The 18,026-nt window shown below is 39.4% G+C and overlaps 1 protein-coding gene across 3 annotated transcripts in view; it reads right to left on the minus strand.

Moving 5' to 3' along the window:
- The window catches only part of Pcsk5 (proprotein convertase subtilisin/kexin type 5), a 424,706-nt gene that overhangs the window by 251,260 nt on the left and 155,420 nt on the right, over positions 1-18,026 (minus strand). For all 3 annotated transcript variants that reach the window (XM_060387271.1, XM_060387268.1, XM_060387273.1), the window contains exons 6-7: positions 9,268-9,356; positions 4,288-4,460 (exon numbers count right to left, since the gene is read on the minus strand). In XM_060387271.1, coding sequence (XP_060243254.1) covers positions 4,288-4,460; positions 9,268-9,356 — 262 coding nt within the window. The remainder of the gene's footprint in view (positions 1-4,287; positions 4,461-9,267; positions 9,357-18,026) is intronic.

Here is an 18,026-nt window from a genome sequence, read left to right on the forward strand (position 1 = left end):
TCTCTGATACAGTTTTTGGCACATTAATTCTAAAGGGGCTATATCAAATTGAATCAATTCTGATTTTGTTAAAGTCTTTTAAAGCACTGTTGCATCCTACTGACTCAAATGTTTATCTTATAGTAAACAAATGGAGAGCATCTTGAAGGTCAATATTTGGTAAGTTTTTGATTAGTAAGCAGCAAGAATGGACACAATCAATAGTTGGAAGCCCTAAGTGAAATGTATTTATTTCCTCTGTGAATAGATTTCTTGATACTTGTGCTTCTTTCTCCTGCTGCCTGATCTTTCTGGTGGTCTGAATAGTGCTGCCACGGTCATAATGCTGTCCTGGACCACCGCAATCTTTCACTATTATACCCCATCATTCAACCCACAGATGGCTTATCTACAGGACCTCTGCCATATCTCAACCTCCAGTGGCTTTCTGTAAGAGGATGGAATGCAAACCTTCTCTGTGACTAGAGGGCCTGCTGAGCTGGCCTCAGGCAATCCCATCTTTCCATCACTTTCTGCTCATACTCTTCCTACGGGCCTACGGGGTACTCTTCTGTTTTAGAAATGAACTGCAAACCTTTGGCTACTCAGGCAAACCTTCTGCTATTTGCAAAAAAAAAAAAAAACCCTTTGCTATTCAGGGTTTTTGGTACTTTCTTCCCCTTCTGCATAAAACGTTCCTCTTCCAGGTGATTGGCTCATCTTGTATGTCTGCATATACTGCTTCCCTTCCCTTGTAAAGCAGTGCTGCCCTCGTCGGTGACCAGCCTTATTGCACACACTGCATGCATCTCAGCTGGAAGACTCTTGAGGATTCTCTGCTTGGTTTTTTGTGTTGGTGACATGGTATAGGGACTATTCATATCAATCCCTGCATGAAGTGGAAGACGTAGGGCCAAAGTGACTTATGGTCATGGCAAAGTTTTTCGTTGCTTAGCTGAAGGCATTTCTTTCCCTGCCTTTGTTGCTTAGGTCCTCAAATCACTCAGTAGCTCACTTAATTTTTCTATCCATACTTCAAAGGAGATAAATTTAGGTCTCACTTGTTGCTTCATCATAAGATAGTAGTGACAATTTTCATTTTTCTGATAAAGACTACCCAGTATCCATTTGGAATGTGGAATGGTATACTCACATCTATCTAGAGAAAACAAACAAGTTGAGAATAGATACATGGGTGACACATTCACACACACACACACACACACATACATACCCCCCCACAGTCACTTACAGAGAATCATAGTAAAATTGCAGTTGCTTTAAATTGTAGACACTTTTTTTTTCACAGCAAGTGGAATGGATGGTATAAATAGACAGAGGCAGAACAATGCAAATGACCTCAACAAAGCTCAGGGAGTCTGTGCTGATCTGTGCCATGTTATTTCTATTCTATTGTGAAAAGTAGCCCGACAGAGTCATCTAGAATTTTGCAACGTAGACTTGATCTAGGAGGGAAGCACGAGGGACTAAGGACAAAAATAAATAGTACTTTTGAAGAAGATATATTTTCCCTAAGGAGTTTTTATCAAGCACTTACTATATTCAGACAGTGCATATGTTTGTCATAAAATCTCTGTGAATAAGTAGTTATAACATGACACCGGTTTACAAGAGGAAAGAAAAGCAAGGTGTTTGATTTAAAGTCAGAAGTAAATGAGAAATATTAGGTTTGACCTAAGCTTAACTTTGAAAGCCTCACTGTACTAAACACATGAAAACACTATCCAATCAATTTTGCCTCATTTCAATGGTTTATAGCTGTCATTTTATATTGAGATGGTAGTCGAACCAGAAGACAAACCTTCCTTTTAAGAGTTACTGCTTTTGCTACTGCTTCAACTCTAAAAATTAATGGTTCATCTTAAAACCGAAGTCCTTTTTATTCAGATTAAATACTCGGAAGATCTTTAAAGGAATGCTGAATAAATCATGCTATCCTTCAGTGCTGGGCATTGAACCTAGGGTCTCTTGGATGCTAAGCACACGCTTGAGTGCAGAGCTATACCCCAGCACCTAAATTATGGTGCTGCAAGACTCCAAAATTTTTGAAACAAATAAAACTAGTGAGCCCTACTTCCATGGGCTGCACTGGAATGGTGCCCATGGGATCCATGCAGAGATCCAATGTGATTCCCAGTTGGCTAACGTGGTTAAGGGTATGGAAAGATGTTGTGTCTGCACTTAGCACTCAATGACTGATGACTTGGGAAGGGAAATCCATTATTAACTGCTTCCTACTATCCTTTTGGCCTATGACTTATCACAACGAAAGGGTCATTTTTTTTTTTTTTGCAATTAAAGTGAGCTTAATTTTTTTTCACGCAATGCATATCTAAATAGCCCTGAATATCTGGATGGTTTCTCACATGACCTGTTTTTAAATCTGAAAACAGGAAACACTTTTTTACAAAGTGCCACATTTTTATCTGTTTTATTCATTAAGACTATAGTTTATTTCTATTGAGCTAGCGACTCTCCAGGAAAAATAAAATTTAAAACTTTACTTCTTGGCACCTTACTATGTACCCACATGCCCAATTGTCAGTTAGTGTAACTATTTCTTAGTCTTGGGCATTCATTATATGTAAGAATACAACCACAAGGGTACGTGCCTTATGAACAAAAGGATTTTCCCATTGTTGAGAAATTCCAGGTTGCTCTTCTTCTTCTTCTTCTTTTTTTTTTTATGAGTGTAATGCATTCATAATTGGAAGATGTGAATTAAATTCAAATGGCCATTTTACTGAAGACATACTAGGCAATACCATTAATTTGTAGTCAACAGCTTTGGCTACGAAACACGGTATGAGTTACGGTATATTATTCACTTGGCATTAAGGCACTTTGAAAGGAAAATTTTGGCAATGAGTTGCAATATTATCTGTCTGTGAAAAGTATACTAAAGTAGTTGAGTATGGACAGTACTAGAAAAGAAAATGTCTTCACTATTGCTGGACCTTTGTTGTTGTTGTTAGAAAGTGCTTGCAAAACAAGTGTGCATTCCCCACCCCACTCCCCAGCCCTCAAATCCATTTCAGAAGAATAGTCTTGGGATGGCTTAGCTCTGGCTTTTGCTAACAATCTAGAGGCTAGGCTCACAAACATATGCAAGACAGCCTATGGTTTTTATTCCTGCTCAAACAGTATGCCAACCCACTGAATGTATCCCACTCTTCCAAATCTGGGCTGAGTCTCTGAAAACAGTGCGGTTAGCATCATCTGTAGTAAGCTAAATTTGATGCAACAAACATTTTGAGAATGCTCACTAGAATTCAATACATTTTCTTAGTTTTGGAAAGTCCATAAATATGTATAAAGGGCATGTATATTCTACTCTCTTGGGACTTAAACTTTTGTGAGGAAGATAAACCGAGAATGAACTCTGACATAAACCACAAATATGATTTGGTCATTACAGGAAGACTATGAAACATAGAGAGCACAGAACAGGGGGCTGATGATAGTTCATTCCAGCATGGTCTTAGAGAGGCTCCTGAGAAGAGATGGCTGTTCAGGAGAGGACTGCAGGCTTTGGAGTAGGCCAGGGAAAGGAGGATGGGCCAATGGACAATGAAGAAGGAGAGAGGATGTTCGCATGGCAGTGCAGGGAAAAGATGAGAAAGGCAAGGGAAGTTAGGGCCAGATCAATGATGACACTCAGAGAACATATGCACTTGATGGAACTCAAGGTTCTAATTGTTAGCAGAATGAAAGGCCCTGCTTCTGGTGGAGCACTTCTACAGGTTCTAGCCCCTTTACTTTTATTTAATTGAAGGCAGAATTCAAGATCAGTAATTTGAAACAGATATTCTATTACAGTAGATTAATGGAGCTAGGTTTACTGGGGACAGCGTTCAGTGACTCTGTCAATGACATCAAATAAAATGCAAGCTGCCGGACTAGGGAGATCTGGTGCTGATAGAAAGATAATACTGTCTTTGGACAGAAGTCAGGTTAAGTGACACACAGGGGAGATGCTTGCCGGATGATCCACCCTCGCCAAGTGGAGATTGTGGAAACCCATTCAATCACTCAGACCCAGGAAATTGCTTCTCAAAGTACCACGTTCACATATTAATTAATGTATTTCCTCTGTGTGGCTCTAGACAGCTAAGTCCACTGTTTATGTCAGAGGAAATACTGAGTTCATTTGTAGTACAGAAACAACTCATGATGCCAACGTGCAGGACGTCTCTCCAGTGGCTGCTCAGCCCACCAGCCTGGCTGGTGCCATGCCTAGCATCTCTGCATACAGTCATCGTCACCCCAGATGCTTTGAAAACCTACCATTCTCACACCGTTCTCAAAAGCTTGCCGGGTGAGGGGAGCCGGCCCATCCACAGTCTTGCCATCATCGTCTGGGCCCCAGCTGGCACTGTAGATATGCACGTGCTGTGGATTGTAGCTGACAGACTTCGCTTCCACCATGTCTGTGACATCACCGTCCAGCATCCTCACACCTTCAAAGCAGAAAGGAGCACGCCTGTTACTTATCTCCATTAGATGATACCCACACAGCCCATGTAAACAAGTTGGAGGAAGAACACATTAAAAACTTTAAAAATAGTAACTAATCGGTTCATTCATTCATTCATAATGTATATGTCTGCCTGGGTTTTATGTGTGACATATTTGTACAAAAACCCTCTGAGGCCAGAAGAGAGAACTGAGTCCCCTGGACCTAGAGTTACAGGCAGTTGTAAGAGTGGTAGGCACTCTTAACCGTCTCCCTGTCCCAAGAATACATTTTACCCACCCCTTCAGTGAGTATTTTCCTGGCAAAAAGGTACCATACATTCTGTAGAAACTAGCCTATCTTGGAGAGAAAGGAGGTTTCATTGTGCATAAAAAAGAAAAATTTTGCTCAAAAAATATTTTTAGTAAGTCTCTATTCTTTGTCCAAGGTTTTCAGTCTTGATTCCCTCTACTTTTTCTTAAGTATTTGAAAAAGATACTCAAGTAATCCAACCTCCTAAATTTCTCTCCATTGAATAACTTGGGCTCACAGTTATAGAAATTATTATTTATCTTATCTTACTTATATTATTTATATAAGTATGCTATATTATTTATTTGTATTATTACTTTATATTATTTATTAATATTATTATCACATCATATTACTTATATCATTATTACTTTATATTATCATATTAGTTACTTATATTGCTTTATATATATTATTTTACTTATATTACTTAAATTAAGTACATAATGTCCTGTCTGCATGTATACCTGCAGGCCAGAAGAAGGCACCAGATCTCATTATAGATGGTTGTGAGCCACTATGTGGTTATTGGGAATTGAACTCATGACCTCTGGAAGAGCAGCATTTACTCTTTGAGCTATCTCAGAGTTGTTAAAGTTGCAACGTTGCCAAGTTAGCTTGGTCTCATTTTCTACATACCCCGTAATCTTAGACCCATGTAAACTTATTGTATTTCTTTGTTTCCAACATTATTTACAAGTCAAATAAAGGTTGACACTACGAATAATACTTTGAATGATTCTCAACAAGTTTTAACAATATTTACTCATTAATCTTCATTTATGCACATACTTACCAGGAAGAAATCCAGCATTAACCCCAGTTTTCGAAAACAGTCACTTAAGATACTAAGAAATAAATTACATGTCAAGTGCCAACTTTTCCTTTTTATTCTGTATTTTGGCAGTTTACACTAATCATTTATAAAGGAAAAACTTGCTTACACTAGATATCATCACTGAGACTTACATTATTTTAAACTTAAAAATGTTTATTATTCTATGTATATTTATATTATATGTATATGGGTGTTTTGTCTGTCTGTTTGTCTGTGCATCACATGCATGCCTGGTACCAGAGGAGGTCAAAGGAGGCTGTTGGATCTCCTGGAACTAGAGTTTACTGAAGATTGTTGAGCCATCATGTGGTGCTGGGAATCCAAGTTGAGTCCTTGAGAAGGGCTGCCAGTGCCCTTAACCTCTGAGCCTTTCTCTAGCCCAAGCCCCTTATTTTAAAATTATACCTTCCTGGATAGGGATTGAGCATTTTAGCAAGAGTCCTCCCTCTTGATTAGTTTCTCTAGGTGTATAGATTTTAGTAGGTTTATCCTATATTATATGTATATACCGAGTGAGTATATACCATGTGCATCTTTCTGCTTCTGGGACAGCTCTCTCAGGATGATCTTTTCCAGATCCCACCATTTGCCTGCAAATTTCATGATTTCCTTGTTTTTTATTGCTGAGTAATATATTGTGTAGATATACCACAATTTGTGCATCCATTCCTCCACTGAGGGGCATTTGGGCTGTTTCCAGCTTCTGACTATTACAAATAAGGCTGCTACAAACATGGTTGAGCAAATGTCCTTATTGTGTACTTGAGCCTCTTTTGGATATATACCTAGGAGTGGTATAGCTGGATCTTGAGGAAGCGCTATTCCTAGTTGTCTGAGAATGAGCCAGACTGATTTCCAGAGTGGTTGTACAAGTTTACATTCCCACCAGCAGTGGAGGAGGGTTCCCCACATCCTCTCCAGCATGTGTTGTCATTTGAGTTTTTGATCTTAGGCATTCTGATGGGTGTAAGGTAAAATCTTAGAAAGGCAAAGAGGATGGACATCAGAAGAAGGCGAAAAGAGGGAACAAGTCAGAAACCTGACACAGAGGACCTCTGAAAGGCTCTGCCCTGCAGACTATCAATGTAGATGCTGAGACTTATGGGCAACCTTTGGGCAGAGTACAGGGAATCTTAGGAAAGAGGTGGGAAACAGTAAGATCTGGAGAGGACAGGAACTCCACAAGGAGAACAACAGAACCAAAAAAGCTGAGCACAGGGGTTTTTCCTGAGACTGATACTCCAACCAAGGACCATGCATGGAGATAACCTAAGACCCTGCACAGATGTAGCCAATGGCAGTTCAGTATCTAAGTGGGTTCCATTGTAATAGGAACAGGGACTGTCTCTGACATGAACTGATTGGCCTGCTCTTTAATTACCTCCCCCTGAGGGGGAAGCAGCATTACCAGGGCACAAAAGAAGACAATGCAGCCACTCCAGACCTAATTGAATAGGATCAGAAGGAAGGAAAGAAGTCCTCCCCTATCAGTGGACTTGGGGAGGGGCATGCATGCAGAGGGTGGAGGAAGGGAGGGATTGGGAACAGGAGGAGGGAGGGAACCACAGGGGGGATACAAAGTGAATAAAGTGTAATTAATAAAGAATTAAAAAAATTATACCTTCACAGGGAAAATTTACTTATATACATGCAGTACAGTTTTGTGGGCTGGTGTATATAATAATGTATAAATATAAAAGGAGAATCATCAGATTACCTTACATAATTGAAGGCTGGATAGTCCCACATTGGCTATCTACTGGCTATGAACCAGAATCCCCATCAGCTGCTTAGTCCAGCAGCCTGAAAGCCTCAGAAAAGGAGAAACCAATGATATTAGTCTAGGGCCAAAGCTAAAAAGATCCCTGGAAGAATCACAGGTTTGAGTTCTGTCTGAAAGGCTGCAGAGCTAGAGAGTCTGACAATCCTGGCTCGGTGTCACCAGCGATAGAAGCACAAGCTTTGAGTTTGTTTGCTCACTTAGGCACCCAAGCACCCAATCTGTTCTCAGGTACCACTCAGATTCAAGCTGGTTAGTCTGTCTCCTGTAACTGCCAGTCTTTGCAGGAGAGCCATTGCAAGTGCACTCAGCAGTATGCCTTGCTGATCCAGTCAAGCAGCCAGTTAGGATGAACTAAGGCACAACAATCAAATACGTCATCTTTAGAAATGCTCGGTGGAAACTGTATTATTTGTGTTAGACCATCCTAGTTCTTTATCTTAGTGTTATTTTCATAAAAATATTAAAGGACGTAATAACCTTTATGTCATATCTGTTATGTGAATTAAATTGCGTTGAGCTGACCAAAACTGTGGTTTTTGGATGAAGAAAATGAGCTGGAATATTAATAGTCATTGGATATTAGCTATATATGTATTGTTGTTTAGTAATTCCATTTTTCTTAACTTAAAAAATTTGTAAAGTTAAATTTATTTATTTTTTTCCTAACACGGAGATACCGACCCTCCAGAAGTAGTTTGTTTTGTTTTGTTTTGTTTTTCTGACAGTTGTCAGCTCAGGCCTCACAATCTCTGAGGTAGCCCATTCAGATTTTACATTTAGGTCCATGTCTTGATAACCAGTTACAAAGTTGAAATCCTGCTGGGAAATCAAAGCTCCCCTTGAAAGTAAATTTTCCCTGTGAAGGTATAATTTTTTTTTTAATTCTTTATTAATTACACTTTACTCACTTTGTATCCCCCCCTGTGGTTCCCTCCCTCCTCCTGTTCCCAATCCCTCCCTTCCTCCACCCTCTGCATGCATGCCCCTCCCCAAGTCCACTGATAGGGGAGGACTTCTTTCCTTCCTTCTGATCCTAATCAATTAGGCCTGGAGTGGCTGCATTGTCTTCTTTTGTGCCCTGGTAATGCTGCTTCCCCTTCAGGGAGCTAGAGAACAGGAAGGGGTGAGAAGGAGGAGGAGCTCGAGGAGAGGAGAACAGGAGGAGAGCAGAGTGGGAGGAGAGAGCTTGGAGGACTTGGAGCATGAACCAGACCTAAGATTTCACAAAAAGCAAGTATAATGTGGGAAATCTAAATGTTAGGAAACTGAGGGCTTGGAGGTTTAGGAGGCAGTAAATATTGCCCAGCATTGTGTTCTAGGTTAACTAAAAACCCAGTCTCTGTGTGGTGATTTGGTTATACAGCTGCTGAGGATTAACAGCAGCGTTACTAGAAGATAAACCAGTAGTAAATATTAATAACCACCAACCTCAGGAATTATAAGAACTTTTTTTTTTTTTTTTTTACGGTTTAGCATTTCAGTTACAATCAAAAGGTGCCTTTACAGAAACGTAAAAGGATTTTCTGTTTTGAGGATGTCTTAAAATGTTCCTCTCCTGGAGATACTGTGGTTTGATGTTTCTTTTGCTGTTCTTCAGGGCCGAGGTAGCAATTCCAAGTCAGTACAAACAGCAATAGGTCGCTACTGGGTAATTCTCCCTACACCATGTCTGTGTAGAAAAACTGTATTTGTGACACATTAGTGGTCCTATAGTACGGTCCATCACTGTACTGGAAATCATCTTTGACATGGTTACTGTGCTGTCAGCACCCTGGTATGCACAGAGGTGCCCGCCGCTAGTTTGAGAAGGATTCTGAAAGGCAGTTAGCCAAGCTCTTCCTGGCTCCTGTGCACACCCTGGAAGTGTCCCCCACCTACCTCCAATCTTCGCGTTGAAAGCGATTCCGACGGTGCAGTGAGAGTTGTTTGCAGCGGCTGCCACTTCTCCAGCACAGCGGGTCCCGTGCCTGCAGCAGAACAGACACAGTTTCTAAAGTAAGATACTTGGATCTCACCAGCCCTCTGTGTCACTGCCAGAGTGGCAACGACAGTATCCAGCTGTGGGGGTTTCAAGAATTTCCTCCCCAAGTAGTGTCAACCTTGTCTGCGGCAAATTCTTTATCCCTTCCTCGTGCGACCTTGGGCTGTAGTCTGAAGATATTTATTTTTGATATCTTATTATTCTAAAATCACTGTAAAGGCTGAAAATCACCCTAAAGGCTGAAACTTAACCATATAACATGTCAAGGGCTGTTTTGCTTGTATCATCTGATAGACTAGCCACTAGGCACACTTGGCCATTGAGAGCAAACATATGATTACAGAAAGCATCACCTCATGTTTTAACCTTATTTAATTCTGAATAAATGCAAAGACTAATAATTGCTTCTGGTGTAAGAAATGTTATAAATGTAGACACAGTTCTTAAAAATACGAGAGAAGGTTTGGGTCTAAAAAATTTATTCTTGGAAAGAATTCCCTGTTACTTTTTGCCACAATGATGTTCCTTGATCAGATTTTTTTTTTCTTGCTGAAACAGAGGGGTTGTTTGGGAGAAAACAGATGCAACTGGAGATTATCACACTGAGTAAATCAAGGTAGCCTCCAAAGGGCAAATGTTGCATGCTTTCATTAGTGGATCCTAGACGGTATGTATATACATGCAAAAAACCATGCATGTATATCTGACATGAGAGCAGAGCGGACTTAAAGACGGGGACCCCATGTAGGTTGTATACTCAAAATACGTTATATGGTCAAATAAAAATGTGCACGATGAATATATTATGCCAATATGAAAACATCTTGTGGCCAAAAGACCTTGTTTAAGAGCAGCAGAGGAGGTTTAAGTTTAAAGAACAAACTGTTCAGATGGAAGTCATGGCTTAGAACATGGTACTAAGCCAATTGCTGCATCATCGCTGAGCATAGAGAAAAAACACTAAAACAATAATGTCTGCGTGGATGAGGAAGAGAGGTGGCATTTCCCCATCCTGCTTGTGTGAGTGAGTGTGTGTGAGTGTGTGTGTGTGTGTGTGTGTGTGTGTGTGTGTGATGTCTGGTGCCCATTTCTGCCCTCATTTTAGAGATGAAAACACCGAGAGGGATTTGAGATATAAGGACGTCTGTAGAGAAGAGAAGATAGGACCCCCACCCCCAAGTTATTGAAATTCTACTCTACTGTTTCTTATTTTGTATCACACCTGCTGTAGACCACTTGTCATGAGATATAATTAATGCCTCTCCCACTATAAACAAGCAAGCTACAGGTATATAAGTTTGTTTGCTAAAAGAGGTATTCCTTACTGCTCTTTTTCACTCAGTAATGCCATGAATATATTTCTATCCAAATATTAATCTGGGTATGTTAGTGGCTACTAGTACAACGGATCATTCCTTATGTGGCAGAACAAATAACACGGTTATATATTTATTTGGCTATGTGAAGGCCCACATACACGTACAAATTCATTTAATGTATCTTTTTATTCCCCCAGAATGTTACCCAGATTTTTTGCTAGTATGAACAAGGATGTGACCAATTTTTGAGCATATTAGAAACTGGAGATATACTTTTATAAGAAGTAGAATTACTAGACCAAAGAGTACAGTGGATAGAAACTGGTAACAACCCATGAAAATAATGTAACTAAACTGCATGAAAGCACACCCTAATAATGGGATAGAGTTGTGGAGATGGCTGCCTTCATAAAGTGCTTACTATGCAGGCACGAAGACCTGACTCAGATCCCAAGAGCCTGCGTGAAAATGTCAGTGACAGTGGCATGCGGCTGTAAGGCAGATCACTGGAGTTTTTAGACAAATCCATAAATCCTGCATCCAGTAAGAGACTGTCTCAAAAAGTAAGGTGAAAAGATACTGAGGAAGATACTCAACATTTACTGAGCCTACACAAACAGAAACACAAACACACACACACACACATCAAAAGGCCAGTAATGTACAGTGTATGCATGTGATGCATGTGACAGAAAGAGAGAAAAAAGAGAGATCATAAGCAAAGCTGAATATCATTATGAAAAATGGAGAAAAATCTGTATAAACCATGTATACAAATACCCTTGAATATGAAACCTTTGCTCATATCACACACACACACACACACACACACACACACACACACACACATTTTTGGTTCTTTCCCTGGACTACATTTGCTGTTGAACATCTTTGGAATTTCTTATACATTTCTTCTAATTGTTTCATGAACAGCTTTTCTGGAGCCTTGGTTCAAACTTCTCACTGTCGTTCCTGTCATATCTGTTGTAAAAATGTTTCCAAGTTTGAGAAGTATTGTTTTCACTGCAGGAAATTTTAGGTTGTCACATCCAGTATTTAATGTTGATGGACTCATAATTATCTTTCCCTGCTAATATATTATTGTGTGCTTCGTGTGTGTGTGTGTGTGTGTGTGTGTGTGTGCGCGCGCGCGCCATGGTACATGTGCAGAGGTCTGAGACAATTGTGGCATTGTTTTTTATTTTATTTTATTTTTTCCATCTACTTTTATGTAGGCTCCCAAGATCAATCTCTGGTCTGCAGTCTTGTGGATGAAATTCATTCACTTTCTGAGCCATCTCACACGCCCTGGTCATAACACTTTAATTATTAGAAAAACTCACAAATATTAAAAAAAATTACTTATTCTGTGAGTCCCAAACTCAACTAATAATTTTCCCTTGAGCCCTCATTTGCCTCTTGTTGAATATTACCCTAAGATGTAAGTTGTTTTTATTCAATTTTCTAAATCTCTTGTGAGCTCATTGTTCAAATATTCCATTGCATTGATTATTAACTTATTCTGAGTACTACTTGACCACAAATGTGTATAATTCAGCCTTTTAAAATTCTCTGACACATGGTTTACATATAATTTTTATATTTAAAGCATGTAAGTGTAGTTATTTTAAAAAGCTTATTGAACACTTAATTACCTTGCAGTGTAAGGGTATAATTTCTTAACAAACTGAATTTTGAAATACTTAAATAACTGTGTCCACAGTGTTGGGAAATGCTCTGTGTGCTAGAAGCTGGTAAACTATATACAATCTCCAATTGTTTCTGTATGCCCTTTGTGTCAAACCCACTTAATGTTCTGGATTTATTAATGTTCACTGCAGTTATGTCTATTTTGTTAAATTTAGTATAGAACCATTAACCTTCTTAGTGAAACAAACATTTTTAGAAACGTGTTCTAACACTCAATAGCTCCTATAGGGAAAAAAAATCTGATTATGTTTAAATCACTTACTACTTTTTTTTTTTTTACGCTAATACTAGTCATGTCTCTTAAAATGAACTTTTTCTTTTCTGTAGCTAAGATATTTTTCTCTAGCCTGGCATGGTAGCATATGCCTTCAATCCCAGAACTAGGCAGGCAGAGGGACATAGAACTGTGTGAGTTTGAGGCCGGCCTACTGTACATAGGAAAAGCCAGAGCTACATAGTGAGACCCTTTCTTAAGCAAAACAAAACAAAGCTGTCTTTAACTAGAGGTGAAACCCATTTAAGGTAACTGATTATTGATGCATTCATGTCCAGTGTTGTTACTTTCAGTCAGAGCATTCTCTTACCACGTGATAATCCTATGAACTCGGTCGCAGGAACTGGACTGCAGGTCATGTAAAGTCATCAATACCGTTTTCTTCTATTCACGAGCAACACATGCTTTAAGAGTGTCTTACCTCATGTTACCTGTGTCTCATACCTAAGTCTAAGCTACACATGACCATAGTCACTCTTTGGGTTTTGGTTTTTTTAACCCTAGAAATCGCTATTTCTGTCATTACTCTGAACAATGCTTATTTCAAGTTACAAGCACACTCTTTGTTTGATACCCCTTTGCAGTCTGTGCTTCCTTCTGGCACCTTTGATGTCCAGCTCAGGGTCTTCTGTTTGCTTCAGAAGCATGACTTAACTTGCTCATGAAATCTGTTACATGTACATCCATTCAAGAACCCTTGACTACCACCACTTACAGATGTCAGTCCACTGCCTCCCACTGGCTACCATTTCAGGCAGGAAGACAATCTGTTTCTGGGCACTTTGCACATTTTTTCTTAGAAAAAAAAAAAAGAGCCTGTAGAATTCTTAGGCTGGCAATTCTGCAGAATTCCTAGCTATTTTCTCCAAAAGCCATGTTTTCATTATTCTTTCCATTTTCTCCATTTAGGGTCACTGAATTATCTGTTTGTCTATCTATCTATCTGCCTATCTATCTATCTATCTATCTATCTATCTATCTATCTATCTCATTAGTGGCTAACCTCAAAGACCTCACAACTCTCTCTTAATATATTGCATTCTGTATAACTCTGTCAGTTCTCTCTTCCACCTATCCTATCTTCAGCCATGATGAATTTACTATTTAATCAATTCAAGGTAGATTCGCTTCAATTTCAATTTCACTTTTTAAAGTTTCTTTTGTTCTTTAAAAAAAAATCTGTTTAGATGATTCTGATAATCCCCTTCTCTTAACACAAGAATCATGAAACACAAAAATCTAATCAAATTACTCTCCTTGCTGCTAAATGATTTTCACAGTGCCATTTTCCAAATGTAACTGAATGCTCCACTGATGGAGCATCGTTGCTTGCACCTTTATCTTTGTGTATTCTCTGATGTACCTGTGGGAAGTTCATTCTTCCAAAGAAAATTTAAATTTGTTTCTGCAGCTATTTGGTGATCAGCCAACATGAGTAGTATAAATTACAGGTGTGATCCAAAGTGCTGTTAGCATTCTTAAAAGCTATAGACCATTTATTTTCTTGTGCCAATTGTTACCTAGATTGAGAAAGTCCAACATAACTAATTTCTGGTTCACTGTCTATATGGTTCTTTTCCCATTAAGGCGATGGAGACAATGCCTTATGGTTCCATCTTATGCACAAGTTCTTTTTTTTGTCCCATTAAACCTTACTATCGTTGTCTTCCAACTCTGGGTTTTCTGAAATATATCTCCCATCATGGCTAGAGCTGGTTGCTCACCAGAGAAAAGCATGTACCCAGTCAGTCTTATGTATTTGTATCTTCCCAGAGAAATTCTCATGGTATCCTACTAGCTTAGTCCAGCACAAAAAAAATTCCTTAGTGTATTTTCCTGGGAATTTTGGAGGTACTTTACTAGGATAGATAATATCAATTGTCTGTTTTCCCACACACACCATTTAGAAATGGAGTAATTAGTTTGGTTCTGATTCCTCAAATGTAACAAAGGTTGGTATCAATTGCATGCCTCTTTAGTGCACAGAGAATGCTCTTGATTGACTATTTCCTTACAATAAAAGTTTCTTGCAAATACTTCTTTTTATTGTTCTTCAGGGTTATATATACATCATTTTTATGAAATGGTGAAATTACCTAAGGCACACTCCCTCTCTCCTGCTTACTCATGTTAAAAATATCAGTTAGGTAACACACCACAGTAACATGTCCCGATAGGGCAAATAACTAGCTAACCTACATTTAAAGAACCCACAGGCTTTGGATAACAATGACTGCTTCCCCCCAACATACCAGTGGTCTTTACTTTTACAACTTAGTTAGACTCAGTATTTTGAAATGGATTTACAACAAATGATAGGGGAATAATTATCATCATGACTGGTTTGAAGTTTAAGCGTGTGAGGAAGTCTCTAAAGAACAGGGGTGGGCAGCATTGTTAATGGCATGTCAGTTAAGCACTGAAGTCAGAACACAAGTCGGTTTTTCAGATGCAGTGTTGTTCAAAAACCAGAACATGTGCTTTAATGTTTTCAGTATAATGCAAACAATTTCAGTCTATAAAATACACTCAATATTACACTAGAGCATGCTGAAAGAACACATAAATAAGAACTTTAAGGCATAGGCAGTGAGGCCTCCTTAGAAATCAGGTGCTGTTACACTTCTGTGCACATTCATGACTCTACCACATGCTATTGTAAAACTTCTGAAAAATAAGCCAGTTACACACATTATAGAAGAAAAAGAAACCTGGACAGTAAAAGCTAAATTGGATATGGGCAAGCTAACACTTTAAAGGTGTTCCTCAATATATCATTTCTCTGATTCTGGGATATTTTCAGGGTCCTGATAAGTATGAAACATTTTGTTATGTAATATTCCCTCAAGAGAGAATTTGAGCTCAAAATAATCTTGACATAAAAGCCATGTTAATCTTTGGTCTACTCTTTCTTACCAAGTTTTATTTTCTAGTACACCCAGTTCCTTACAAAGATCCAGTGTCATTCAGGAGCTCAAGACATTTCTACTGGGCTGGGCAGAGTCACTGAAAGTTGGAAAGTCACGTGAGGGCATCTGCTAATTAATTACTATATATTGTGAACACATAAAACAACTTAACTCAGAGTGTGCACTGAAGCTGTGATTAGACGTCATCATCCCCTTCCTTTCCTCCCTCCTTGTCCGCTCAGCACACTGCTGAGTCAGCTTCATTCTCTCCAGGGCTTAGTCTGGTTAGAAATCCTAACTTACATGAGTTTTCGTAAACCTTAATGTAAGATGTGAGCAGGCACAGTAAGGAACCAGAGACCAGGATGCACGTGGATCTCTTTTTTTGCACTGGCCCTCCCATCTCACGGAGGAGATAGTTACATGTGTAGGAATCCAGCAAAGGCAAGTGGCTAAATGAATGCTGCCTGCTTCCTTCCCCTCCTGCCAGGAGTATCTCCAACCCTCTGCAGGCCTTGCTAAGCCCCTCCAATGCTCTTCCCATTTGACATCTGGCATGCCCATTCTTTCTTGCAGGTGTTTGTTCTGTATAAATATTAGAGAAAAACCATGTATTTCAAAACCTTTCTTAGTGGGAGAAGATACAGGGAAATGTTCAAAAGTGACGGTCTTGATTTTTTTGTCATATATAATACTATATTTATATTGTACTTGTTTTGAATCTTACATTGAAGTTGCAGGTGGGATTTCTTTCTTATTTTACAAATGAAAACTATTATCTTGGCAGAAGGTCAGTGGAAGGTATGAAACATGAGAGGACAAAGAATAGCCCAGAGTGTCCTGGGTGTGTAAATTATGGCTTTTCAGGAGGATGGCCAGTCCCCTCCCACTGCCACCCCATTCCTCAGATTCTGAATGGAGACCAAGATTTTTTCCATTTGTTTGCCCACCATCTCACTCTCTGCAGCTGATGGCCTGTATAACATGACATGAATATTTGACAGCATTTTTTAAATCACAAGTATACATATACCAACACACCCAGTCCTAACACCTTCTTCATTATCTTAATATGTAGTCCTGGACCTATGGCATTTTCCTCTCCCCTCTCTAACCACCATAGCCCACAAAAGTGATTCACTCACTGTTAATAGAAAGAATATAAAAATGTATGCTAGCCCACATCTAAAGAAGAGAGAAAAGTTGTTTTGTTCACTAGAAAACGTAATTCTTTGCCATACTTCTGTTATTTTCTCAAACAGGTTTCGTGGCATGATAAAATACAACAAAAACGCCATGCAGGCACACACGGACGTGTGTGTGCGGTCCTGACTAGGACTGCTAGCCTCCTCCTTAGCCATGTCTTTTCTTCTCAGTAATCATGATCATCTGCATTCTGATATACTAATCAGGGCACTGGGACAGGCTCTTGGCCTGGCTACCTGCTTAGTATTCAAGATCCGCACCTGCTAGGCTTTTGAGTTCCCTCCTTTCCTTTAAGTGATTAGTGTTCCACGAAGCACTTAAGTTGGTTTCTATGAAGTAAATGGCTCACACCTGTCTGCATCGCCTTGCGACTCCTTGGTGTCATTCTCCTCCCTCTGAGGCTAAGAGAGGTCTGAAGCCTTGTTCTCCAATCTCTCCTAACCTCTTACAAGAGAGTTCTCTTTAGTGTTCTTAAACACCGACCTACTCGTTTTTATTCCCTGTAACTAGAGCTTCAGAAACAGCTTAATGTCATTTTCTACCATAAACAGAGGACTGATGGATTGTCTCATGTACCTCTTGACTATGAGCAGACAGAAATTACTCATTCCTGCTGATTCATTTTAGGTCTGTTCTCCGTGAGCTAAGTGCCAAGTGGTCTCTTTTAAAAGTTCACTAATGTAGATCTGGAAGGCCAACTTTTTCTCAGAAGGTCTAACAGAATGTTCCATTTGGTCCCCTGGATATTTGTCTGTGTGACAGAAATAAATACTGTCTCCCAGCCAACAAAGCAGAAAAGGAAACCCTGCTTCTTCTCCCCAAACTTTCTTCCCTTTTTCACCCGTCCGCTCCCTTTTTTGTTGTTCTTGTTCTTTGAAACAGTCTCACTCTCATTCTGCAGCCCAGGAACATAGAGAACTCACAATGTAGCTAGAGTTGAGGCAACCTTCCTGCCTCAGCTTCCTGATTGCTAAAATCACAAGTATACACACACCAACACACTCTGTCCTAACACCTTCTTCAAGTACACTGCTCAAAATTCTGTACTGACAATTGCCAAAGCACCTCCCAAAGTTGAACAATATTTGTCCTTCCCTTACCCTCTTACTTTCTCCTTCTTATAATGTTTAACTCTTGAGTGAAAAGCTTGGAACCTACAAAAGGGAACAATCTTGGTGTTGGCGGGAGAGAGCCCCAGTGAGTGATTAACAGAACCTTTATTTACCTCCGGAAAAGGC

The sequence above is a fragment of the Meriones unguiculatus genome, chromosome 1, assembly GCF_030254825.1.
Source record: "Meriones unguiculatus strain TT.TT164.6M chromosome 1, Bangor_MerUng_6.1, whole genome shotgun sequence".
NCBI lineage: Eukaryota > Metazoa > Chordata > Mammalia > Rodentia > Muridae > Meriones > Meriones unguiculatus.